This window comes from Eleginops maclovinus, chromosome 2, assembly GCF_036324505.1.
Source record: "Eleginops maclovinus isolate JMC-PN-2008 ecotype Puerto Natales chromosome 2, JC_Emac_rtc_rv5, whole genome shotgun sequence".
NCBI classification, from domain to species: Eukaryota; Metazoa; Chordata; class Actinopteri; order Perciformes; family Eleginopidae; genus Eleginops; species Eleginops maclovinus.
Window position 1 is genome coordinate 28,733,600 of NC_086350.1, and position 26,582 is coordinate 28,760,181.

Genomic DNA, 26,582 nt, shown 5'->3' on the forward strand with positions numbered 1-26,582 from the left:
GTTTTTTAAAATGTTATATTTATTTTATTTTCAGATTTGTATTGAATGATTCAGTTATCATTTTCATTATCGGTATCCTAGTCATTAATGAGGGATTTTGAAAAACCATTTAGACTTAAACACATTTACCATCAGCATCTGTGGACAGTAAATCCCCCACATGGCCAAAAATAAGAAAGGTTTGAAACTTTAATTTAAATTAAATTAAATCTCAATAGTTCCCAAGTGGTTCAAATACAGAATATAACAAGAATAAGTTAGTTGATTACATGAATGCTATAGTACTATTTTTTCTTATTTGCAATATTTGATCTTGCAGTCCCTGGGCAGAGCAGATCAACATTTTAAAACTGAGCTCAACCTACAGCTGATGACACATAAAACACATAATGCAAAATTACACAGAGCAATACATAGAAAAAATGAAAAGCAAAAATATTTAACGCCAATAGAATGCAGAGTGAGTTTATAAAAAGTGGCTTTTAGCAGCTTCTATTTCTTCCAGTACAATTATTTTTGCAGTTTTCCTAACCTGAAGGTTTTGAAGATACATTTAAGGGATAATGTGATAATTAAGGAAGTACATTAAAAAACTCTGCTAAATACATTTTCTTAAGGAATTTTCTCAAATATTTGCTTCTTTCTTATTTTTAAGATGTCACAAGCCAAAAAGGTACAGGACATGAAAAAACTGTTCTTGTACATTTGTGCTGCTGCTGTGGAACTTCAGTTTCCCTGCATGGGATCTAAAAGGTTCCAGTGTACCTTACCTTGTTTTATCTTTCAAAAATAAAAAGAAGGTTCTGAGTTGTAATGACCGACATTCTACTATGTGGTCATTGTTTTAAATAATAGAAAATAACCAGCTACCGTCCCCATTCGGTCCAATAGTGTTATTATTTTTGTACCCCCCTTCATTTTTGCAACAAGTATGTATTGTTCCAGCAGCACAAACTGAACATGAACTGAAGACACATCTCAAAAGAAACTGGACATCATTAGCCTCATAAAGGCCATATGAACATTTATGTAAATCCATTAATAAGCATAAAACAGTCAATGAGAGCATGACAAGAGAGTGCGTGGTTGGGTGGTACCATGAAAACATGTTGTCATATGTATTCCTTAAAAATTCGAAGAACACACTGATCACACAATTGTAAGCTCCTGGCTGCATTTTGGATCACAGCTGAGCTAAATGAAATGTGTCGTGAGGCCCATTGGGAAGCTGCAGATAGACACTCGGAACTGTGTTGCCTTACAAGGACAACATGGACAGTGTTATTTGTAGTTTCTGCATGATGCTTTATATTATGTATTTTCCTGTTTATAGGTCAAAGGAGGATTATAACAACTTTACAAGTGCGCACAGCTGGCTCCTGCTTACATTAGGGGTTTGGAGCTTTCAGTGGATAAACTCAGAAGTTGGTCTTTTGTCTGTTTCCCTCTCAGCAAATGGTGATTCATTAGCAAAAAAAACTCACATGAAACGAGTATCAGACGTGCAGGCCACAGCAAGCAATTTCACATTTTCAGGGCAGCTGCTGAGAAATCCTTTCTGTAAAATATAGGAGTCACATTTTAGAAGTGATATTAATACAAAAGTGCATCAGCTGTATTGGAGCATGATGTGTGCAGCTTTAGGCTGATATCAAGGCTGTATCCTAAAGACACAATAACAAAAGTGCAACTGTGTCCAACGGTCAAAAGTTTTAATTAACCAAGCTCCATGTTTTTTTTTAAAATCTTGGACACCATACAACTAACAAAACGTATTGTATCATGATTAACATTAAATGGCCAGTCCGAGAATTAGATTACTGTGTTTTCTTTCATGTTTTAATTTAGTGTCAGCTCACTGTACTCCCAAAGGATGTGCAAAGGGTCAGCCTGTGTTCTAACTAATCTTAACAAAAGTCAACATTTAAATTGAACTTATCCTAATATTTAAAAAAGCATGACCTTAGAGGGGGAGCTTATCAATTTCTTTCTAAAATGTTAAAGACCTTGCAAATGTATTCCCCACTCAAGTTCATTTAATTTCTCCTCAAATGTGTAACGTGCTAATCTCAGTCTATCCGTTGTTTCCCTCCAGGCATGTTTTACAAAAAAGATTCACATTCTAATAACAAATAGCTGTATGTGTTTTTTCAATTTTCTTTCCAATAATCTGAATTGACAGCTACTGCCCCTGCATTTAAATTCCAAAATGTACAAATATGCAAATATTTGTTTTACGAACAACATGTTTTTCTTTCTCATTGAATGGTGGAGGGGGGGGGGGGGGGTTCTCACTTCACACCTGTATATGGTTCTTCCAAAGTGTCACAGCATCATGTTGGTACTTTTAATGTGTGAAAAGACAAACATTCCCTCTTCAGCAGATGACGCATCATTATGCAGAGTAAAGCTCTAACATGTAGGGAAGGAACAAGCTAAAACTTTAAGAATCCTTATCAATAAAGTTTCAGACACCTTGGTGCAAAATATTTGACCATTAATGAAGGACATTACTATACCAGTGGGCTCTGTCCACAATAGGCATCTATAATAAAACTATACATAGGGCAGAAATGTCAATTTTCTACATTGTTGCATCTTTTAATTATCACAACAGTCAGTGTGTATCAGAATAAAGATGAACTAGCGTTTTATTATTAAATTCATGATATATGAACATTATTTTTATTATATACAGTATATATTTCAATCAGGAGAGACTTAGTTTTTGTTTAAAGAACATTTATTGACACAAGAGCCATATGATAGAATTGTTATAGTCTTCGGCGACCCCGATCCTGATATCGTATATCTTAAGGGGGAAATGCAGCCGTGAGCATATAGGAAACTACCGTGAGCATGGAGGCCGTTTACAGAGCTCAGGTGTTTAATAGTCTTACGGCCTGTGGGATGACACTGTCTCTAAGTCTGGTGGTTTTAGTCCTGATGCTGCGGTACCGCCTGCGAGACGGCAGCAGACAGAACAGTTTGTTGCTGGGGTGATGGGGGTCTTTGATAATGCTGTGGGCTTTCCTTCTGAGCCGCTGCGAATAATGTAATGGAGTATTTGTAGTTTATCTTTGTAAAAAATATATATTTTTGTGTATATTTGCTGACATCTTCTGGAGGAATAGAAAACTGCTGTACTCTCCAGAAATAAAACAAAGTTAGATGATAAACGTTCCATCATTTGGAAATTTGGAATAATCAATATTTTATCTTTATTGTCATATATTAAATACCTTAAACTTAAATCTAAAAAGTAATTTCCAGAACCATTCATCCTTACTTCTTCAGAGAGACTTGTGACTTAATAAGTCAAATAAATGTCATGCTGAGTGTTCAGTAAACTCTTTATACTATCTTTCAAAGGATCTATACAGGGACGTGCACAGGTACGGGCTAATGTTGCCCGGGCAATGGCCCGTTTGCCCTTTTTGGCTGACCTGCCCTTCTGGAGAGAGCGAGTTTTTTTTTCTTTTTCTGCTGTGGCCGAATCAACATGATAAGCCCACAATTAGTATTGTAGCGTCTCGCTGCGGGAAACACAACTTGTCAGCGCTGTCATCTGCCCCCAGTCACGTGACCTGGTTTACGATCTGACAGCTGAGAGTAAAGGAAAGCCCTCCGAGTCCCGCCTCATACGGCTAAGGTGATCATACCAAATACCTGCCTGGCTTTGGTGGCCAATCCCCGGGTCAATCTGTCCCCGGAAATGTCAAATATGCTTTAAAAACACATAGCAAGGGGAAATAACATTATAACAAAGTTGATGTTTCAATGGCGTGGTGCTTGTTCGCAGCAATACAATTATTGTGGCCTTAGCGTTAGCAGCTTTCTTCTTCTTCTTCTTCTTCCGGTGCATGCTGGGAGATTTCGGAGTGTGAGCGAAAGAAAAGAGCGACGTTATATAGTTAAATTTTTTCCGTTTTTACTTGTTTATGGGTGTTAGTTTAATATAGTTTATCGGTGATAGTTTACTTTGCTTAATTTTTGGGTCTTTTGGTGCTGTTTTTGGGGTGTTTTGCGGGCTTCTCCTGCCGGTGTCTCGCCGGCCGGCGTCTGACGCCATGGTGAATGGAGACTTTGCCAGACTCACTCGGAAGCACGGCATCAAAATATCGGCCGGCTTCCCATGCACTGTGGAGGATATCGGGCTGGCTGTGGGGGAGAAGGTCGGACACAGCAGCATTAAGTCCCTGGCGCGGATGAACAGTGCGGTCGTGATCTTTCTGGACCAGGTGGAGAAAGTGAACCGCGTTATCGAGACAGGCATCACGGTGAGTGAAATGTTTGTGCGGGTGCAGCCGCTGACGCTCCCTGCAACCAAAGTGGTTTTATCCAACGTCAGTGGCGGTGCGTCAATAGTGGGCGCTTGGGCGCCGCCCACCCTGAGTTTTTGAGTTAAAAAACGTTATATATACAACATAATTGAAATAAGAAATGTACCGTGTTTATGGGTTAAATGTGTATGGGAGACCACTGTCAAGAACCGCTAAAATGTGTCCGGACATAATATATTGCCATTCGCCTTTTCTGAGAATAGGCAGGTCGGCTACCGTCCGTGGGCGCCGATAACATGGGAGTCTATAGGAGAGCTTATACTTTTCTCAGTCATTTTAGCAAGGATAGCTTTTCATTGGAGGATGAAACTTAGATCTGTGGGCGCAAATCTTTGCGCCCACAGCCAATGGCATTGTTTCTTAGTTCAATGTGACATTCTTAGATACGCGATTGGACTATTTCGGCGAATCAGCATCGTTATCATTCCCTAACCACAAGCGTAAAGAGCAGCACCGTAGCTAGCTGAAACTTAGATTGAGTGAATATGGCGACATCGATGGCTGAGAACTCCGTGCAAGCTCTACTTAAAACACCGTTTCATCGACTATCAGATGTCGAAAAGAAGAAATTGAAAGACTTGGGACCCGAGCGTCCGGATTTAAACATTCAACAGACGACCACTGATCGCGGGAGAACCTACACTCGGACTTTCTCCTCAAACTTGTATGCTAAGAGGAATTGGTTAGCTGGTTGTACAGTGAGCAATGCCTTTTTTTCTTTCCCTTGTCTGTTATTTCAAAGTCCTGGGACTGAAACACTTTGGACTACAACCGGGATGAAGGATCTAAAGCACTTCACACAAAAATGTAAGAAGCACGAATGTGGCCGCAGCCACCTAACCAACTGTCTTAAGCTAAACCTCTAAAAAAGTGCTATTTAAACCGTGCCGCCCAACTGCGCCCCCCCCCAAAAAATGTTCACCAGCCGCCACTGTCCAACGTCCCTCCCTTCATAACTGATGAGTTCCTCAGTAGAGAGCTATCCAGACACGGGAAACTTGTTTCTCCGGTGAAGAAGATGCTGTCTGGGTGTAAGTCTCAGTTACTGAAGCACGTGGTGTCTCATCGCAGGCAAGTCTATATGATACTTAACAATCGGAACGCGGAGCTCAACCTCCGTTTTCACGTTAAAGTAGATGATTATGACTACGTGATTTTTGCAACCTCATCGGTTATGAAGTGTTTTGGTTGCGGGGAAGAGGGGCACACCGTGAGTGCCTGTCCGGGGCGCGGGGACTCGGCTCCGCCTGGTCCGGATGTCACTTCTGCCTCCGCGCCGGGGCCGGCTGCGGCCGGGCCGGTTGTAGTGGAGCAGCGGGCGGCTGCGGTTGCTGAAGGTGGGGTGTCTCCAGCGGCGGTGTCCGCTGGTGCGGCCGCCGTGGTGGTTGAGGGCTCCCCTCCGGAGGCGGCGGCTGCTGCTGAGGGAGGGGTGTCTCCAGCGACGGTGGCCGTTAACGCGGCTGCTGTGGTGGTGGGGGGCTCCCCTCCGGAGGCGGCGGCGGCTGCTGAGGGAGGGGTGTCTCCAGCGACGGTGGCCGTTGATGTGGCCGCTGTGGCGGTGGGGGGCTCCCCTCCGGAGGCGGCCGCGGCTGCTGACAGCGCCGCTGCGCCGGAGCAGCCGGCTGTTGCTGTGTCTGACGGGGCATGCGGGGGTGTTGCACAGGGTGTGGGTGATGGTAAGGATGTTCACGAAAGGGAGGTTGTGGTTTTGTGTAGAGGTGAAGAAAATCAGGTGGTGGGAGAAAAAGAAAAAAAAAAAAAAAAAAAAAATGGTGAAAAAAACACAAGAAAAAACTGAGGTAACCGAAAAAATGGTAGAGACAGGTGAAGTCTGCCAAACACAGGAGGAAAATATGGTGAAAACAGGAGAGGAGAGGAAAACATGGGGTGAGCAGGTGGAGATTGCTGAGATGGAGGATGAAGAGGTGGCAACAGCAATAGCAACAACAAAAAAGACTGCTAATAAACGCAGAAGCACGAGGAACAACGCACCTACTCTTAGAAAGAGCAGCAAAGTGGTGAGCGAGGGAAAGAAAGGAAGAGAGCAAGGGCAGACAGATGAGAGTGGGGATGAGTGTGTGTCAGACGGCAGTGACGTGATAGGGTTCAGTGACAGTCAAAAGGGAAAAATGTACACAGCGGAAATGATAAAAAACTATCTACTCCAGACAAAGAACCAGCATGGGGTAGTTGTGGAAGACTATTTCCCTGATTTGGTTGTTTTTTGTTCTTCGGCCAAGTTCCATCTTAGTCGAAAAGAGGAGTCTGCCTTCACAGAACAGGAAGCTTGGAGACTAAAGAAACTGGTGCATAAAGTACGAAAACAAATAAGCAGCAATGAAGTTAAAACCCCTTATGTGTGTTTTATTGAACTTATTTGTTTTTATTGTTGTATGCACTACCTCACTCACAATGGACACTTTTAGAGTGGGAAGCCTGAACGTCAATGGAGCCAGAGAGCTAAGAAAGAGGGCGTTAATTTATCAAACAGCAAGTATAAAACATGTCGACGTGCTTTTTTTACAGGAGACGCACAGCGACGTTAGTAACGAGAATGAGTGGAAAAAAGAGTGGGAGGGGGAAGTCATTTTAAGCCACAGCACCTCTCTCAGTGGAGGGGTGGGCTTCCTTCTCTCCAAGTCTTTTAATCCTGTCTCACTGGAGGTCGAGCAGTTTATCAAGGGGAGGTTGCTTTTAATAAAAGCAAGGTTTGACCTTTTTACGGCTGTTTTTATAAATGTGTATGCTCCAACAAACGGTGCAGAGAGGAAGCTGTTTTTACAAAAAGTTAATGATGTTTTAAACGGCTGTGCCACGGAGGACTTTTTATTCTTGGGTGGGGATTTTAATTGTACAGAGAATGCATCTTTAGATCGCAACCATGCAGAGCCGCATCCAGCATCCCAGCATGCTCTGAGGCAGCTGGTCCACTCCCACGGCCTGGTGGATGTATGGAGAAGGATGCACACAGACGATAGGCAGTACACCTGGTCCCACATCCGAGAGAATAGGATTTCATCAGCCAGACTAGATCGCATTTATTGCTTTAAGCATCATTTTAACACTTTTAAAATGTGCAGTATACTCCCTGCTGGTTTTACAGATCACTCTTTGCTTCTATGTAATGTTTTTATTAGAAATGTTTTACCGAGAAGTGCTTATTGGCATTTTAATTCGGTTTTAACATTTGATAAACATTTTAAAGAGGCCCTCACTTATTTCTGGAGTGTTTTTAGACAGAGGAAGGGAGAGTTTAGCAGTCTTAGGCAATGGTGGGACCATGGTAAGACTGAGATAAGAATGCTCTGTCAACAGCACACCCTCAATGTCACACAGGACAACATCAGATCTATGAAAGACCTGGAGAGTAATATAGTGGAACTAGAAACAATAAGCGAGTCCACAGGAGATCGAGGATATATTGAAATCCTCAAAGAGAAAAAGATGGCTCTAGCCAGCCTGCTGGACGTTAAAGTTCAGGGTGCACTGGTCAGGTCCAGGTTTTTAAACATAAACGAGATGGATGCTCCCACTAGTTTCTTCTTTGGCCTGGAGAAAAAGAATGGACAGAGGCGGGTAATCCACTCACTGCTGTCAGACACAGGGCAGGAATTAACAGAGCCAAGCCAGATCAGGAGACGAGCTGTGAGTTTTTATTCCACCCTCTACATGAGTGAGTACAATGAGGACGAAACGCTCTCAGAGGAGTTTTGTGCAGAACTACCTCAGGTCTCTGAGGAGGTCAACTCACAGCTCGCAGGGCCGTTGACAACGCAGGAGTTGCAGGCCGCACTGCAAGGCATGCAGGGACGGCGGGCTCCTGGTATCGACGGCCTCTCGGTTGAGTTTTTTAAAGCCTATTGGGACATCTTGTCTCATGACCTGTTAGACGTTTTTAATGAGAGTCTGGCCTCTGGCTCTATGCCAATGTCCTGCAGCAGAGCGGTGATCACGCTGCTGCCAAAAAAGGGAACTTGCAGGACATCAAAAACTGGCGCCCTGTGTCTTTGCTGTGTGTGGATTACAAGCTTCTGTCCAAGGCTTTGGCCACCAGGTTGGGGAGAGCTATTGAGCAAGTCATCCATCGGGACCAGACCTACTGTGTGCCCGGCAGGTCCATGGTGGACAATGTTCACCTGATTCGAGATGTTTTGGAGGTCTCCAGCTCATTGGGCATTGATACTGGTCTGATTTCTCTAGATCAGGAAAAGGCTTTTGACCGCGTTGAGCACAGCTTCCTCTGGAAAGTAATGGAGAAGTTTGGGTTCAGCGCTGGTTTCATAGCTAAGATCAAAGTGTTGTACAATAAGATTGAGAGTGTGCTGAAGTTCAACGGTGGGCTGTGTGCTCCTTTTAGAGTGTGTAGAGGGGTCCGGCAGGGCTGTGCTCTGTCTGGGATGCTCTATGCACTCTCCCTAGAACCCCTCCTCTGCAAAATACGCTCTAAACTACAAGGGCTGTTTTTACCTGGTTTTAATGGAAGCACGGTTTTATCTGCGTATGCGGACGACATTGTTGTTTTTATTAGTGACCAGAGGGATGCAGACATTTTAACCAATATTGTGACAGATTTTGGTTCAGCATCGGCAGCGAGGGTCAATTGGAAGAAGAGCGAGGCCCTCGCTGTCGGTGAGTGGCGTGGCGGTCTCCCAGTTCTCCCCCAGGGAATGACATGGAAAAGAGATGGCATAAAGTACCTGGGGGTGTTTGTAGGGAACACAAATATAGTCCAGAAGAACTGGGAGAACGTCACAGAGAAAATTGAGGAAAAACTGTCCAAATGGAAGTGGCTGCTACCGCAGATGTCTTTTAAAGGTAGAGTGTTGGTTTTAAACAACCTTGTGGCATCCCAACTGTGGCACCGCCTTACCTGTGTAGACCCTCCCTCAGGCCTACTGGCCCAAATACAAAAGAGATTGGTAGATTTCTTTTGGGATGGGCTACACTGGGTGCCACAGGGGGTGCTGTTTTTACCTAGAGAGGAGGGGGGACAGGGCCTTGTCCACCTGGCCAGCCGAACAGCCACCTTTAGAGTGCAGTTTCTGCAAAGGTATCTTACCGGCCCGGCTGATTTGGTGTGGAGAGATGCGAGCAGCTGCATTCTAAGACGCGTGAGTAACCTGGGGCTGGATGCTGCTCTGTTTTTAACTGATTTAACCATTTTAAAGTTAAGTGGGCTACCTCCCTTTTATCAAGGTGTTTTTAAGTCTTGGGCCCTTTTTAACCATAGAAGGTGTCCAAAGACTGACTCTCTGCACTGGTTGTTAAAAGAGCCTCTGATTCATGGAGCCAGGCTGGACGTAAGCTGCAGCGAGACACCAGGACTGGCGGTGGTGCTGCGCAGATCTGGGACCCTGAGCCTTCAGCAGGTGGTGGAAGCAGCGGGGCCGGAGCTGAGCGATGCCCGGGCCTTGGGTTCTCTGCTGGGTCTACACTCTGTCCGGGTGGCCCAGAGGATCCTGCAACTCTGGAGCCGGAGCCTCTGCGCTGAGGAGCAGAGACTGTTAAGGAGCTACGGACAGGGCAGAGCCAAACCGGACCCAACAGACCCTTTCCCGGAGATATACCTGAGCCCAGGGCTCGGGGAGCTGACGGGCCCCCTGCTCAAGGTTGCAAACCCAGAGAAGATGACCATACACAAAGCTGACAAAAAGACTATATACACGAACATTGTAAAAACTATTAACAAAAATGGACTGAAGGACAGGGCCTCCACTGTGTGGAGCACTAGACTGGGTGCCGGAAACGGACCAGGCCCACAGTGGAGGATTCTGTACAAACCCCCCTTAAAGAAACGTACTGCCGACCTCCAGTGGAGAATTTTACACGGCGCTATCGCCTCCAATTCTTTTATCTCTGTCATCAATCCTGCTGTCAGTAACAACTGTCCATTTTGTGGTTTTAGAGAGACTGTCTTCCATGTTTTTACAGAGTGCCAGAGACTCACGGGTTTCTTCTCTCTTTTAACATTGGTTTTTAGTCTTTTTAGTATAGCTTTTACAGAGAGCGTGTTTATCATGGGAGCGCCATACAAAAAGACAAGCAAGGAAAAGTGGCAGCTCCTAAACTACCTCTCTGGTGAGGCTAAAATGGCTATATACTTAAGTAGGAAGAACAGAGTGGAAAACAAAAAGGGACAAGAAGCAAAAGCGATCTGGCTGTGCAACATCAGAGCCAGACTCTGGCTAGAGCATCGTTTTTATAAAAACATCGGGGACTTGGAAGCTTTTAAACAACGGTGGTGTTATAAAGACATTGTATGTTCTGTGGTGAATGATGATTTGCACTTTACACAAGTTTTTAAGGCGTAGCTTTTTTATTTACCTATTCTAGGTAAATAGATTTTTGTTGTACTTGATGTAAACCTGTAATAAAGTGTTTTTGTAAAAGTCAAAGTCTTCTTCTTCTTCTTCTTCTTCTTCTTCTTCTTCTTCTTCGTAATTGCCGGCTAAATTCTGAATGCATAACTCGTTTCAGTGTGGACCACACTAGTGTTTTAAACCAGGTACGTTTTTATTATTTATGTTCTATATCGCTAAGTGATTACACATTTTACGTTTTATACATATACTATTTATTATACTGTAGGCTATTGGTGCCGATGCGTTAAGACCGCCTCTAGTGTCGGATTTTGGAAAATTGGGGACTTTACTTCTTCTTGACACCGTTGGTTATTTACAGAAAAACACCTAAATATACTTGTTATTGTGCTTCTGTCTTTTCATCTGCTCCGTAAACTCCCTCAACGCTCGCTCTCTTCTCTTGATCGCCCTCTCACAAAGGGAGACCACTTCACTGTCCCGCTTCATTGTAGGATTTCTGCCTCTCTACCATTTTAGTTTGACCATCTGTTATTAAGTTATGGAATACTAAATAAATAAGTAATTCGATACCTTACCGTTACTGCTCTCATAAAGAATGATAAGAATAATTCGTATTGAACTGGTGTCATTAATTAGTGAGTTTATTTAAGGTAATTATTTAGAAGCCCCTTTTCCAGTTTAGAGCAATAGCCCCTCCAAATGTCTGTGCACGTCCCTGGATCTATAGATTATATATTAGCATAATTCCCAGCATTGAGTGCTAGCCTTCTATTATTCCACTCTAAATAGCAACAGTACAGGATTGGAATCGTTTTTTGGTTTTCCTAAAAATCAAATAAAATGTCCACTTCAGTTGCTTGACCCGTGTTTTACCTTGAAGCAATATTTCCGTTAGCAATGGATCAGGTGATCAACTCTCACTCTCTGCAAGCAGCAGACAAAGATAGCACCTGGCTGGTTGTGTGGGAATGTTTGATATGAAATAATAATAATAATAATAATACATTGTATTTCTATAAACCATTTTAAAAACAACGTTATCTCAAGGTGCTTCACAATGCTATGAGGGAGGAAACAACCTCAAATGAAATAAAAGCTACCTAAGGATCATATTTAATAAAATACATACAAATAAATCAACTAGGGAGCTGAGTTTTAAAAAGATAAAAGAAAAAGGTTAAGAGGTTAAGAGGTTTAAAGGTTTAAATATAAAATGAAGCACAGTGAAATGCGGTGAGGAACAGGTGGGTCTTAAGGACCTCTGAGAGGGATGCAGAGGTCCTTAAGTCTTCTGGGAGCTGATTCCACAGACGAGGGGGGGCTGCAACAGTACCCTTTATGCCAGATCATACAGCTGGGAATCTGAAGACGGTTTAAGATGCAGCTCAGCTCTGTGTATTAATACAGGTTATAAAGATTGTGTTTGGTGAGATGCCCATTCAAATTTGATTTAGAGTGTGTAATGGCTTTGAATAGTATGATGGAATTATATGATGCCAGGTTCTCTAATAAATCTCATAACGTGTTGCATGATTTGTTACACGGATTTTGAAATTTCAGCGAGAATAGCTTTTTCTGCAGTCGCTCCGGTTTTAGAAACTGCTAAGAAACCCATACCTCTCAATATACCCATCAGCCATCAGGCTGCAGTTAGTGGTTGTAAAGTGTGATCATCTTATATATTTTTCTTTATACAGCCAGGCAAGTTGCAAAAATGGCCTCACTTGAAATGGCTATATGAGGACTACTTTTATCACATGTGAATAAGAGTCTCAGCTCTCCAGTATATCTCATTCATGCAATTCCAAGACTGTTTAGTTTGCTTAAGTATCCAAATACATCATTTTAGAAAAGGTGATGATAACACATGCATACTGCCCACACCTGCATGGGATAGCATAAAGTGGGCATGTGGGTCTTTATTCAGATATCTTTATTTATTTTTACCTTTAGGACAATTTACAGACTTTGAACTTCAGATGACATTTTATTTAGAGGATACTGATGTGTTGGGTGGATGATCTCTCTGCTTTGAAACAACAAGATATTTCACCGCCCAGTGCAGCTGGGACTGTGCGACACTGAATCCACTGACATCCTGATGATTCTGTCCAGACACTTGGTACGAGTAAGAGAAGAGCCTGCCGTCACTGTGAACAGTGGGACCCTTTGGCTCCCCTGAAACAGTCCCTACAGTTTGAAACGGGTGGTGACTGCTCCCTTCTTCAGCCCCGGAGCCTGTCTGAGCATCAAAGAGCCAAGATGGGGGGCTGCCACTGATCTGATTCTCCTGCTCCACTAAGGCAGTCAGGGATTCTGCTGTGGGCTCTCTGCGCTTTCTCTCTGAATTTGTATATGCTCTCTTATTTGTCCCCTTAATGTTTTTTTCCAAACTCTGGCTTTCTTTGTCCAAAGCCGGAAGATGTTGTTGTGCTGTGTGTGTGTGCTGTTTGTCTGTGGCACAAATAAGGTGTGAAAGTGGTGGACTCACAGAAGTGGAATTTGAAGAACAGGCAGTGGCAGCGAGACTGGTTGAGTGTGGATCTTTCTGGTACGGAGGGAGGAAGCTGTGCTCTTCTTTGTTGAGCTCTGATGTTTCCTTTAAACTGTGGACAGGGTGTTGCGAGCTGGTTAGGATTACACAATCATCAGACTTCAATGCAGTAGCAGTGGGATTTTGTGGTGAATGGTTTGGTGTTGCTTCTGTTGACACATCAGAGGATGATGAGGTATCACATGGTCGAGGAAAAATGTCCCAAGGGTTTGACAAAAGCCTGTGGCTATCAAAAAACACTGTGATTCTGTCCTCATGTAGTATGCTGTCCTCCACAGGACAAGGTGAGCTGTCATTGGCCTCTCTCTCTACAGGCTGCGCGGCCTGCAGAGGTTTGCAGACTTGAGGTAAATCTCTCTTTCTGTTCTCAGAGGCAGCACACATTCCACCTGTCGTCCTGGCTCCAACCTGTAGCTGTGTGTGCAGCTGCTCAGCATCTCGTTCTGGAATGAGCAGACACTTAATGGAGACAGTAAAACGTTTCTCTCTCTTATATCCGGCCTGGTCAACACTCCAGCGTTTGGCAGTGGATGTGTCTGGGGGGGTCAGCCGTGGGTTGCGAGTTGAGGTAGAGGGCTGCAGGCTCTCAGAGCAGCTTCTGGCTGCTATTAGTCTCTCCCGAACATCCTCAAGCACAGCATGCAGACAGTCATGCTGCCATTCCCCCAGCAGCTCTGACAGATCACCCCCCCACTGGCTCATCTGAGAGTCCTGTGTTTCCTGATGAGCCAGCAGGGCCCTCCATGTCTGGCGAATCTTCAGCCTGATTGACGGCTGTGTGGTGCTGGCAGGGGGGGTATCTTTTACTGGACCGGCAGCAGCTGTAGCCAGCTCTCCAACTAATAAGAAGAAGCTGCATTTAGTCAGTTCCGGGGCCATGTTGAACTGCAGCTGGTAGTCCTGGATACACACTGTGGTGTTCACGAGGCTGGTGAAACACTCACGGTCGTCATGCTCCTGAAGATTCTCCCAGGCTGATGCTGTGAGGATGGCAGGAATCTGCAGCTCGCCATCGGACAGGAAGAGCAGCCCCGTGGGGCCCTCAGAGCCCTGAGCCTGGGACTGAGACATCAGACCCACCCCAATGACATGAGCCTTCAGCCGCCCGCTGCTGCCCCCCTCCTCCTTGCCATAGCTGAGGATCAGACTCTCTATCCATGGAGGCAGTTTACTGCGAGCACCTCGATTCATGATTGTAGTTTCAAACGGAGTGTCCCCAGCTTTGTTCCGTCAGGCAACATATACAACGCTCATTGGTTCCTCCATCAAAGCATCACCGCATGCTTTAGAAACAAATGACCGGCCGTTTATGAGTCATCATACATTGTAATTGGAGGGTTTTGCTTTATATTCTGATCAAATGGAAGGAGAAACAGAACTTAAGAACGTGCTGTAGTACTGGCTAATTAGAGGTCTGCGCTGCGGTTAGCTTTAAAGTGTCTTTCATCATTCTCCCCCCAAAGCTAGCATAGCTTTGTGATAACGTTTCCTAAACACGAACTTAGCTTAATTACCTTTATGTAATCCTGCGCAAAGCATAATGACTTTTACGTTTGTCCAAAAGTAATGGCAGCAACCGTTATGTCAAGTTACCAAGAGTACACGTAACGGTGTTAAGAGTAAAGAGAAGTTCCCTTCAAAATAAAAGCGCAAATATCAGCGTAACTAATTTATGTAACGTTACTCTAGCATGAACCAGTATGACCATGAATATCAGTAGTAGTTATATGCAGTGAATAGCTGTTGACTCATTGATTATTGCATACTAATTGTATTTAGACTGTGTATATATCCAAGTTAGGAATATTTGACTGACAGCGGAAATAGTATTGACTTCTGTAACGTTGTTCTCGGTGGCTTTGTGTTGGTGGGTTTGTCTAATGGTCCCGTTCCGCTTATTTTATTTGTCACTTCGCACATCCATTTTTAGATCTAGGAAATGAATAGAGGAAAATCTGTTTCGTCTTAGTTTGCAAAGACATGTTATACAAAGCCACTCATATCAATTATCTAATACAAGTTGTGCGTACAATAAATTAAACTGCAAATACGCTAGCACACAGGTAGACGTGTACGTATTGGAACGTCATTTCTCAACACACTTTCCGCCTAGCTGATGCTGCATTCAGGTTCCACGATAATTCTACAATCGAAAACTGTGAGAATAAAAGGCGTGTTCCTACCATATACTGTATAAAATAGGCTGTTAGCTCACTTGTTAACATGTATTCATCAATAGATTGTCTTTCGTCACAACATGGCATCTTGTGTGAATATGTTTCTATATGTTTTTATCTTAAGGACAGATAACCCATTTAACTATTTGTAATATGAAAGTTGCCCGTATTTTCCGCGTGATCGTGAATGCAGCACAGTACTTTTTTTTCACATCCAGTTATTACATGCTCTCCCGGAATGATTAATGTCGTTCTTAAGGCAGTGAGGAACACCCGGTACTAATAGAAAAAGTCCATTCAAATTCGTTGCCATAAGGTAAGAGACCTAAAACCAAACTGGAATCGTCCAAAGAAAAACACAACAGTATGAACCAGTGCAATCATACTGAGCACGAGTCTTCCCGACGTGAATGAGCATGTTCTGTCGCTTCACTGTCCCTGTTTGCCAGTAACTTAGCAAACCGAATAACATGTTGGTTAAGTTATCTTTCAACTGTTAAACTGCACATTGTTTTACCAGCGACATGATTTGGTCTTAAACCGGAACTGTTTTTATCAATGTCGGTTGTTTTGCTACTAGCCTAGCCTTTACCACAGTGTTCAGCTGGTAAAGTGAACATGCAGCAGACTGAATGTGTCAGTGTCAGTGAGACTAACATTCCAATATTACTTTATTACTACCAATATTTGGCTTACAAGTGATTCTCTTAACTCGGAATGATCGGAGCTAGATTCTAGCAGTTAGACTCACACAGCTCACTGCCGTCCGCTGGGGTGTGTACAGCAGAGGTGTAAAGTAACTAAGTACATTACAGTAACAGTAGCCTACTGTCTTAAAATACAAATAAATTCACAAACTACCCAACAGTAAATCAAATAATAAATCAGCTTGACCAACACTTTAATGCATCAATAATTATATTCAAAACACATCATTATTCTCAAATGAACCAATCTGCAGAATGACTACTTTTACTAGTGTATTTTGATGCCAATACTCGTGTACTTTTACTTGAGTCACATTTTGAATGCAGGACTTTTACTTGTAACAGAGTATTCCTACACTCTGGTAAATATACTTGTACTCAAGTTCAAGATCTAAGTACTTCTCCCACCTCTGGTGTTCATGTAGAGAACCGTTTAATGAGTAACGTTTGCGTACGAACCGATTGTTGAAAATTATTGATTAAGTGTAATCCTTAGTGCAAGCCGAATAAAGAAAAGTCCCCTGTTTTTTGTTAAAATTCAAGTCTAGACATGCCCGATTCCTTATCAAGTGAACCTGGTTCGAAGGTTTTGGACCCACAACATTCCCAAAAGCTCCTCCGAGTCCTCCGCTTGTTCTGGCAGGAGCAAAGTTTCCATGATGCGCTGCTGGTGGTGGATGGCGAGGAGCTTCCTGTCCAGAAGAACATCCTGGCTGCTGCCAGCCCTTATGTCAGGTCAGCAGGTCTGCCAGATCATCGGTCTGGTTCTCTCAGCCCAGTCACCAGACACTAAATATAGAAAATAAAGTGATAAAAGAGCATCAGGCGTATAGTTTATTTTCATGTTTGTCATATAATGTTTTGTTAATGGTTTTCTGTTAGGACCAAGCTGAACTACAATCCTCCAAAGGAAGATGGGTCCACATACAGAATTGAGCTGCAGGGTGTCTCCATGCCCATCATGAAACAGATCCTGGACTACATTTTCAGCGGGGAAGTGAGTGTGACATGCTTAGGTCTGGTAAACATGAGTAATTGTTCTCTGCCTGTCTTGGTATTTTGTTGAATATCCAATTGACCTGTCCTTTACGCACAGATCACTCTGAATGAAGAGACCATCCAGGACATGGTTCAGGCATCTGACCTGCTCCTCCTGACTGACCTGAAGGCCCTGTGCTGCCAGTTCCTAGAGAGCTGCATCACTGCAGAGAACTGCCTCGGAATCCGTCTCTTTTCTCTGCACTACTGCCTTTACCATGTCCACTTTGTCGCCACTGAGTTCCTGCAGACACATTTTGGCGATGTGGCCCGCACTGAGGAGTTCAGGGAGTTGCCCCCGGACCGCCTCTGTGAGGTGCTGGCCATGGAGAAACTGAATGTGGGCAACGAAAGGCACGTCCTGGAGGCTGTGGTGCGATGGTACGGACACGACTCAGAGGATCGCAAGGTTTGTGATGTGCTCTGGATGTGGAGAAAAGGGAGGTTATCATATGTTTTCATCCACCTTGTTTTCAGTAGAGTAAGGCAGCTGTTTAAAGATGAAAAATGCTTTATTAAAACCTACTTTAAACTACCTACTCCACCAAACCAAATAGCAGACGGACACATGTAGTGACTAGCGTTTGAATATAGGGCTAACACTGGGGGGCTGCTTCATCAGCTGAGACCCAATATTTTGTGAAAAGGAGAATGAATATTTGACTTCATTTACCAGGTGGAGGACAATGCTATGTCTGTGTCTGCTAGATGTGGGAATAGGCCATTTCCCCCCCACAGGATCACTTTATACCATTTCTTTAGGTGGTGGATGTTGTATTAACAGCTTGTTCCAGGCGGCCAACAGGAGTTTCTTATGTTTAATAAACCAAACCTTGAGTCTTCCATCTGTATTTGCAGGTACACATGAAGCAAGTGATGTCCGCAGTGTGGCAGCAAGGGCTAGATGCGAGCTACCTGAGAGAGCAGGTAGAACTGTCCAGATGTTTGTTCTGTAGTATTACCCACAGTGCAACAGCACACCCTATGTGATGGTGTCATTGTTTCACATTGCGTTTGCTGTTGTTGAGGCAATACTTTTCTGGGCTAACTCTTTAGCTAACCTTGTTGTGCGTGTGTGCATGGTATCCCATCAGGCCATGGGAGAGCCGCTGATGAGGGAGGTGATCAGAGAGTACTGCTCTCAGGTGCTGGGCGACCCCCCCCTGCAGGGGGAGGCTCTGCTTGCCGCCTTCAAACCCAGAGGTTACTCAGAATGTATTGTCATAGCTGGAGGAGAGGATCGCAAGTAAGTCACTGTTCACCATTTGAGTTTTTTATCAATTTAATCTTACTGGACTTAGCAGAACCCTCAGTGCAGCTAGTGCGGCCATTTATTTGATATGTGTATACATATAATGATATAAACTATATATTTGACTGTATTAATAATAATCGTTGGTGTTTAACAGACAGGTTTAGGGTTTATTTATGAGCTACAAAGAAACTCCTCACTCCACAAATATGTTTAGGAAAAGATGATTATAGAATAATGACAGATAAATTATGTTATTTTACACTGATTTTTGGATAACTTAGTCATGAGTTCACCAAAATCCCATGTTCTGCTAGCATGCTACTCCCTGATGGATTTGTCCCGAACAGAAGCAGGAAGCCGACCTCTGAGACGCGCTGCATGTGTCCGCTCTACGACTCCAGCAGACAAGCCTGGATCCAGCTGCAGCCCATGAGTGTCCCCCGCCTCGGCCACGGGGTCGTCACTGCCGGTCAGTGCGGCCCAGACATAAACAAACACCAGAAGTCATGCAGGAAACACCTCTGTACCTAGGCATGCATTACCTGAACGAATCATCATCATTAAGAATAACAGAAACCTAAGTATCATAATCGTATTCTGCTTTTGTCCATTAGAGGGTTTTCTGTTTGTGATGGGCGGAACGGATGAACACAACACAGTTCTAGACAGTGGAGAGAAATATGACCCTGACACCAACACCTGGAGCCCCATACCCCCGATGCTGCAGGTACACTGCCCCTGCTGAGTGAAGCACTTTCATCCAATAAACTATTTAAACAGCTGATCTTTGCTGTACAATTCTTTCTAACAATTTCTCTGCCTTTTCTTTTATTACACTGAGTGATCAAAAAAAGAAAAACAATTGAATTGGAATGTGCTGGTGTTTATGGCCACTAGGTGTCAGCAGTAGCAGCAGAATTGACAGACAGAACCCCTGAGCCGCTTCATAGGAAGAGTCATTCAAGAGTCATTATATCTTGACTATTTCTTGTTCATACAATAGTTATGGATGCAAAGCAGACTATGATATATTGTAAGTGGTGTTATTGGTTTTGATGGATTATAATATCAGATTATTTTGATATACTGTAAACCATTGTCTAAATTGTTACTTGGAAGAGCCGTTGGAGCGATAACAGCAGTCCTGCATCCCAAGGAGCTCCTGTGTGATTCAGTGTGTGTCTCATTGCTGCTTTTGATCTGGTCACACAGTCCCGTCAGAACTTTGGCGTGGTGGAGCTGGATGGTCTGATCTACGTCCTCGGAGGAGAGACCAAAGAAACAGAGCTGACCACTGTGGAGGTGTTCGACCCTCACTGCAGTGCCTGGAAAATGCAGACCAGTATGACCATGATCCGCAAGGTAATAGCACACACTTTAATGCCAAATTAAGAAGATAGTAGTACATGTGACTCAGTTAAGACAGATATAAATACATTCAGGGCTACTCAACTCTTATTGCATATATTTATAAAGCATCTTTAATACAGACATGCAACCAAAATTGCTTCACGTAAAATAAGGATTATAAAGAAGCAATGAACACCAATTAATACATTTTGCTAAACATATTAATAATAAAACATAAATCGTTAATAATTAATAAACATGTCAATAAAATAAACACTAAGGATAACAGTAAAGAGAAGTCTACTGATTACAGCTTAAAAACAAATGTTATAACTTTGAAATAATAAAATTACAGTAAAATGTGCTTTACTTCACATCAGCTGTGACTGTCAGAATAGTGATAGATAGTTTTGATTGGTTACTCTCTTACGGCTCATGTTATTTAGTTTCATCAGTGCTCATACTATTGAATAATTGTGTGGGATACTCAAAGTAAATGCTGCACACAGTATAACAAGCTCCTTCACTGATCACTTCGTACATTACCTCCAACTGAACCATAAAATAAAAAAGAAATAAAGTTGATATACATAGTACAGTGAGACCCTTTCAGAGACAGTTTAGAAAGAATATTTGACCTTATCGAAAAGCAGAGGTATTTATGGCGGTGAAGATGTTAAAATGTTTTGTGTTAAGTGAGGTTGTGCAGACAAAAAAAAGCCCAGGGGCCCTTGAGCAACAGGGGGCCCTCAGTGACAAGAGATATATACAGTGAAGGAAATAAGTATTTGTTCCCCTGCTGATTTTGTAATTAAATATGTCTGTCTTGTGTGAATAGACACCCTGCCCACTCTTACACCCACACATGTGTATAAATGACATCAGTGCTGTGATGTTCCTTACAGCTTTACTCAGACATGAAAGACTTTTCAGAAAAGGGTGTGTGCTTGCACAATATTTGATACCTGAAGCAATGTGATAACATTTTAAATACTTAAAAAATATCACCCAAATCATTCCCTTATTCCATTGAATCAACAGGGTTGAGCCTGAAGGACAAAAGGCTTTAACAGATAGATTAAGCAAGCAATGTTATGTTATCTGTAACTGAGATGTCAGTTCCAGAGACTTTCTGAATAACAGCCAATAGATAATGTTCTGTTTTTTTAAGTGGGTCAGTGTTAAAAAGCCATTGATGAACATAATTATTAAAAGTAGCACCTTCAGGTTAAGGTTATACACTTAAATGCAACAAAAAGAAGGATAGGGTTGGGGGGTCTCTTAAGATACTGATGTGTTATTGCAGAAGTTCTGGTTGAAGTTTGGCTTTGGATGTTGAATGCCTCTTCTCTGTCCCTTAGGTCATCAGCTGTTGGAATAAGAGAGAAACTTAGTGAAACCATTTTCTCTCAGTGAATCGTTTCAGTGCTAATCACAAGCTCCTCTCAACCCAGTCATAGATCATCAACATAAAACTGACTCTTCCTGCCTCTATTTTTTTACCTCTCTATCTTACACAATTTAACTGAAATGATTGACAAAAGTAAAGAATGGGCCCAAGGCCAACACGACACTCAGAGGAGTAATCCACGTGAACTCTTCCCAACATGCTGTGACTTGAACAGCTGTTTGTCTGCTCCTTCAGGTGGGCTGCTACGCCTCCATGAATAAGAAGATCTATGCCATAGGTGGGGGCTCCTATGGGAAGCTGTTTGACTCTGTTGAATGCTACGACCCGAAAACCCTGCAGTGGACGGGCCTCTGTCCTCTGAAAGAGAGAAGGTAAACACAATCCTGTTGCATTCACTGCTGTGGTCTTAGCGGGACAAAATAGTCCTACATTAAAATGCAATATTTGTTTATTTTTATTTTCATGTTGTGTCATTTTTGATATTTAAGTTTGAACTTAAATATCAAATGACACCCCCATCATACTGAAAGTCATCACAAAATGTTCCGAGGATAATTAAATGACTATACCTGAGGATGTTGAGTCACACTTGTTAGTCATCTTTCGTCATCCTGAAGGTGAAGGCAAATTTAACCCTTGTGTTGTGTTCAAAGCTGTTTCCGTTCATGGTGTTCAAGGGTCAATTTTGACCCATGATTTAACTCAGTCCAAAACACTCAAAAATAATAGTTATCATCCTACTACATCATAACTAACTTATCATGCATTCATAACCGTATAATCCTGTTGGAATTTTATTGTATGGCCCAAAACACATTACACCACATATTTTTAAGTAAAAAATTGGATTCAATTCACTCATTAAATACCCCTACAGTGAAGACAGTGAATAATTATGTTATCTGACTATAATAGAGTAACATTAGAATACAATTTCAAAATATTGTTACAGTGGAGGAAGGTTGTGGGCTCTCTCAAGTCAAAGATTAATCTTAGTTGGGCCAAATTTGACCCAGGGTCACCCACAACAACGCACTGCTGGGTCTTCCCAGACCTGAACAGCAAATTATACACATTTTTTGAAGAGACCTTCAGACTTTTCTGAAATTGTCAAAATCTGTTTTGTAGTGTTTATATAGCTGTTGTGGGATATCATGAAGCCTTGTTCCGGTAAAAAAAATTGGAGGGTAGGTGTTGTATAATTTTAACTTCGAACAGGTCAAGAAAGACACGAACACAACAAGAAGGGTTAAGATGGACATTTAGTAATCCCCGTAGAGAAATCCAGGAGTTAAAGCAGCAACAGAGTAAGCGTGAAATACAGGGCTGTACAGAAAAGAGTTCACAAGTTAAAATAAAATGATGTAAGTAACTGTTCAATCAAGATATCACAACAAGGTAAACGTTAGAGTCAGTCTTAAGTATTAGTAGTATGGGTAATGGGTTGAAATCAAGCAAATTCTTACTCTGAGTTGTGTGGCATCTCGCCGGGCTTGTTTTGTTGGCACCAATTTCAACCCAAAGTTCAACTTCTCAAGGAAACATTAGCCCCCAATAACTTCTCTTTTGTCTGTTAAAAAGTGTTGCTAAAGTCAGATCACTTTATTATTTTTCTTTGGCTAGAAGGAATTGATATGACCAACCATGGTTGCATCTTTCACGGTAATAGTTCTCCATGATTCACCACTGCGCTGTGGAACCCTTGATCATAGGGTCCTGCCTCACCATGTCAACACTGGTCTCTTGTCAGTCGATAACTTTTGTCTCAAGATTTGTCCGGAATTAGCCAAAAAGTGACATTCACTCCCAATCATTGTCCTGGCCAGGTTCGGGTCGGTGGCGTGTGGCGTTGGCCGGGAGCTCTACGTGTTTGGTGGAGTGAGAAGCAAAGAGCAAGAAAACCCAGAGCAAAGGCAGATGATGACCTGCAAATCTGAGTTCTACCACGACGAAATGAGGAGGTCAGTATGGAGCAATGCAGGAGGTTTTTAAAGCTACTTTATACTACATTTACTAACACATTTTTTAACTTTTAATACATTCTTTAACTTTCATCAGGGTAAATGTCTTTATGGTCTAAACGTTTTGACTTGGAAACAGCAGCTGAGAGTCTTTTTGGAACTTTTGACTTTATCACATGGTCTTGATTAGCAGATGGACTATTTCAAGATGGTTCTTGAATGGATTCCCATCATTAACAACAAGCAGTTGCTAGTTTTTTTTAGGATACATTTATGAGCAAAATACAGTTCTTGGTACTGAATATAAATCATAAAAAAAAATATATGTATACTTCCAGATGAAATTGCAAAACAGCTATTGTCTGTCTCTGGGCTAATAATACATCATTTTTGTATTATTATTTTTTGGTAACCAATTTCATTTCCATTGTGAAGTTAATTTGGTGGGGACACACGGATATAAATAAAGAATGTACATAATATACACCTGACTGTCGTAAAAAACGGAACAGAATATTAAACTATTGTGTTATTTCCTACATACTTCATAATCTGAAAATAAGAAAGTCTTCAATAATAATATAGATTCAATTGTTTTTCATGACCATATTTGAAATGCTGAGTACAGGTGGATGTTCCTGGATGATCAGACCCTGTGTATCCAGACCAGCTCCTCCTTCGTTTATGGCGCCGTCCCCATCGGAGCCAGCATCTATGTGGTGGGAGACCTGGACACCGGTTAGTAAGAGAAACCAGGTCCAGCCACCACAGATTTCTGATCAGCATACAGTCTGCTCAATATTTAGATGTGTGAGTTGGGTGTTTATGACCTGCAGGAACAAGTTTCGATTACATCAGGGAGTTTCGCCGCAGTACTGGGACGTGGCATCGCACCAGACCCATGTTACCCAGCGACCTCTCCAAAACAGTGTGCGCAGCCCTGCGCATCGCCAACTGTCGACTATTCCGCCTGCAGTGGAGCCAGGGCATGTTCCGCGTCAGAGTGTGACGAGGGAACCGCACGCTGCCCTGTGGGGGCTCCTGTCTGCCTGCTGTACGTCTGGGTCTGGGGGTTGTAAGAAAACTAAAGTATTATGTTGGCTAGAGTTGAGGGTTGTGACTCTCAGTTCATGGGCTTATTCCAGAATGAGACACAAGATACAAGTTCATCATTTTAACATCAGAGGTTGTTTTATTAACCTTAATATTTGTTGCATTTTAGTGTTAGAATATTGCTTCATATTGTAACATTCCTCAATTGTAATGTTAACAGGTGAACTGTTGCTTGGTGAGAGATCAAAACTGCAAAGAAATTATTGATAAACTGCTACTTTTTTACACAAGGGACATTTTAAAAGCACTGCTGTGTTACAATTTGAGTTTTAGGATATATTATGTATTTTAGTCTTGTATTGTCCTCTGGTCAATCATGAACAAACAAAATCATTTGTCCTAATATGTGTTACAGCTGCAGTGGAGGTATACATGCTATAGTAATGTAAGAGAGACTTTGGTGTGGGTCCCTGACAGTCAGCGAGAACTGTGGTCTTCTACATAAAATAACAAGATATTGTGGGTTCATAGCATGTCACCCTTTGGGAGTGGGCTCTAATAAAATGTTGGTCGCAATCTGTGTCAGACTATACTGCATTATCTTTAGGACCAACTCTTTCATTTACATTATAGAACCACAATGTAAATATTAAGTGCCCAAACGCTCACATTTTCAAGTGTATCCATCGTGACTTCATGTCCTCTTTATTTGAAGGTCGGGGGAGGGGGGCCTTTCTGAAATCATAGTCAATCTGACTACTTACTGAGACATTTCCGTTTCCTGGCAACAGTCAACATTACGAAGGAGTTATTGTAACAATGACAACGCAAGTCACCTTACTTATACAAGTAGTCATTTTCACTCAAACCAAGACCCCTCAGAGCATCACATTACAAAGAGTCTTTGTTTAACAAATGATGGAGGCTTCAGCTCAGAAAGCGTCAGTGTTGCTTGGGAAGGTTACAAAAAATTCCCTTACTGTTTTTGTGCCCTAGTCCCAAGTTGGGTTTAGTTGTGTCTTTAGCTCTTAATTGACAATGTTTGTCACGTTTCTCACAATTGTAAGTTTGGGCATGGACAGCCAAAAATAACCTTTGATGAATTGTGTGTCGATAACCACTTACTGCAGTAGATGATGAAGGAAAAGGATAACAGTAATAAATCACAAACTAATCCCTGCATGCGTTGATCAGGCTGCTCTTGCATCCATCTAATGGAAGAAGGTTTATTTGAAGAGAAAGTGAATTGTAATAACATCCTAGAAAGATGACTTCCACAGTGTCCTCAGACTAACTGAAGCATGTTAGTATGTTGGAGCACACTTTACTTAATAGATTGTATCGTTGACCAGGCTGTCTGTGCCGGCCTGTTCAGAAATAGACGCTGCTCCGAGTCACACTCTTGAGTTGCTGGATGTGTTGCTGCCTTGCTGACCTCTGACCTTGCTTTCCAGTCAGAATAGTTTTGGCATCCGTTGACCCCATTTTTTCTGCGTGAATTACAGCTGCTGCTGTCTGTGCTCCGCTCAGGGGCAGCACAAATCGTGACACGCTCAGTGGAGCTCATGGACAGTTGAAACAAACACACATCATGATTTCAGAAAGGCAATCCAACTCACACACATTCCACACAACCAGGGTGAAACCTGTCTTCAAATGGGAGGTAATCATAAAATTACTTTACATTCATGTTTACCACCACCTCTATAGTAATGAGTGCTTTTTTTGAGTGCTTTACATACGTTTAAACATAATTTGGGATCCAAATCTCAACAATACTGTCAACAAGACATTACAGCAAAAAAGTGGTTTTGATCGTTATAATCAGCTGACAAACAAGCAAAATTAATTAATTATTTAAAAATTGTGAAAGATATGAGAATTCAAGTATTGCCCCTGTGTTAAACCCCAGCGTGAAGTCTGTCTGGAAATAGTTCTAGCTTATTTTGGACACTTCCACACTGTCTTTAACAGTTACGTTTACAACGAAAGTAAATACTTTATCAAGATTCCAAGCGGCTCTATATCCTAAAAAAAATGTATTCTCCCGTGTTAACACCTTTGACTCTTGTGACGGCAGTGGTGTGGGCGGCCGGGGAAGACTTCTGTGACTGAGTCATGAGGACGTTCTGTAAGATGTTCCCCATGAGGACACCAGTGTGCTCCACTTTGCTTTGTGTCTTACCCCAATTCTATGTTTTTCTTCTGCTGGAACCAAACCTAAAGTGCTTGCACCGTCCTATTACTGCAGGAAAACTCAATATCTTTGTTATTCTCCATTGTTAATGTGATGTTTAATTGGTTTGTTCTGTTTGGTAGCATTGTTGGCTTTACCAGCATAACCAGTAGCCCTTCATTGTTTCATACATTTCTGTGGTTAATGTCTGTTTTGAAAACGGATGATGAAAAG

The 26,582-nt window shown here is 42.5% G+C and overlaps 2 protein-coding genes across 4 annotated transcripts; one reads left to right on the plus strand and one right to left on the minus strand.

Annotated features, from left to right (window-relative positions):
- Nucleotides 1-1,417: 1,417 nt before the first annotated feature.
- Nucleotides 1,418-14,811, minus strand: acd (ACD shelterin complex subunit and telomerase recruitment factor). Its single transcript, XM_063875611.1, has 2 exons — nucleotides 13,158-14,811; nucleotides 1,418-1,558 (listed from the first exon to the last, which is right to left on the minus strand). Exons 1-2 carry the CDS (start codon nucleotides 14,409-14,411, stop codon nucleotides 1,481-1,483), a joined length of 1,332 nt encoding a protein of 443 aa, XP_063731681.1. The 5' UTR covers nucleotides 14,412-14,811; the 3' UTR covers nucleotides 1,418-1,480.
- Nucleotides 14,812-15,575: 764 nt separating this feature from the next.
- gan (gigaxonin) lies at nucleotides 15,576-24,748 on the plus strand. 3 transcript variants are annotated; one of them, XM_063912370.1, is made up of 13 exons: nucleotides 15,576-15,713; nucleotides 16,648-16,839; nucleotides 16,987-17,101; nucleotides 17,201-17,551; nucleotides 18,001-18,069; nucleotides 18,237-18,388; nucleotides 18,712-18,866; nucleotides 19,012-19,124; nucleotides 19,610-19,759; nucleotides 21,393-21,529; nucleotides 22,985-23,119; nucleotides 23,748-23,857; nucleotides 23,956-24,748. In XM_063912370.1, exons 2-13 carry the CDS (start codon nucleotides 16,655-16,657, stop codon nucleotides 24,126-24,128), a joined length of 1,845 nt encoding a protein of 614 aa, XP_063768440.1. In that variant the 5' UTR covers nucleotides 15,576-15,713; nucleotides 16,648-16,654; the 3' UTR covers nucleotides 24,129-24,748. The 3 variants fall into 3 exon arrangements, with proteins under 3 accessions (XP_063768440.1, XP_063768448.1, XP_063768455.1); XM_063912378.1 differs by having other exon boundaries at nucleotides 18,745-18,866; XM_063912385.1 differs by having other exon boundaries at nucleotides 15,613-15,713; nucleotides 16,691-16,839.
- Nucleotides 24,749-26,582: the final 1,834 nt, after the last annotated feature.

Coding starts and splice junctions, on each gene's coding strand:
- gan (XM_063912370.1), top strand. CDS start 16,655: ATGCCCGATTCCTTATCAAGTGAACCTGGTTCGAAGGTTTTGGACCCA. Junction 18,070..18,236: donor CGAGCTACCTGAGAGAGCAG/GTAGAACTGTCC, acceptor GTATCCCATCAG/GCCATGGGAGAGCCGCTGAT. Junction 18,389..18,711: donor GCTGGAGGAGAGGATCGCAA/GTAAGTCACTGT, acceptor ATGTTCTGCTAG/CATGCTACTCCCTGATGGAT.
- acd (XM_063875611.1), bottom strand. CDS start 14,411: ATGAATCGAGGTGCTCGCAGTAAACTGCCTCCATGGATAGAGAGTCTG. Junction 1,559..13,157: donor GTTCTTCAAATTCCACTTCT/GTGAGTCCACCA, acceptor TATATTTTACAG/AAAGGATTTCTCAGCAGCTG.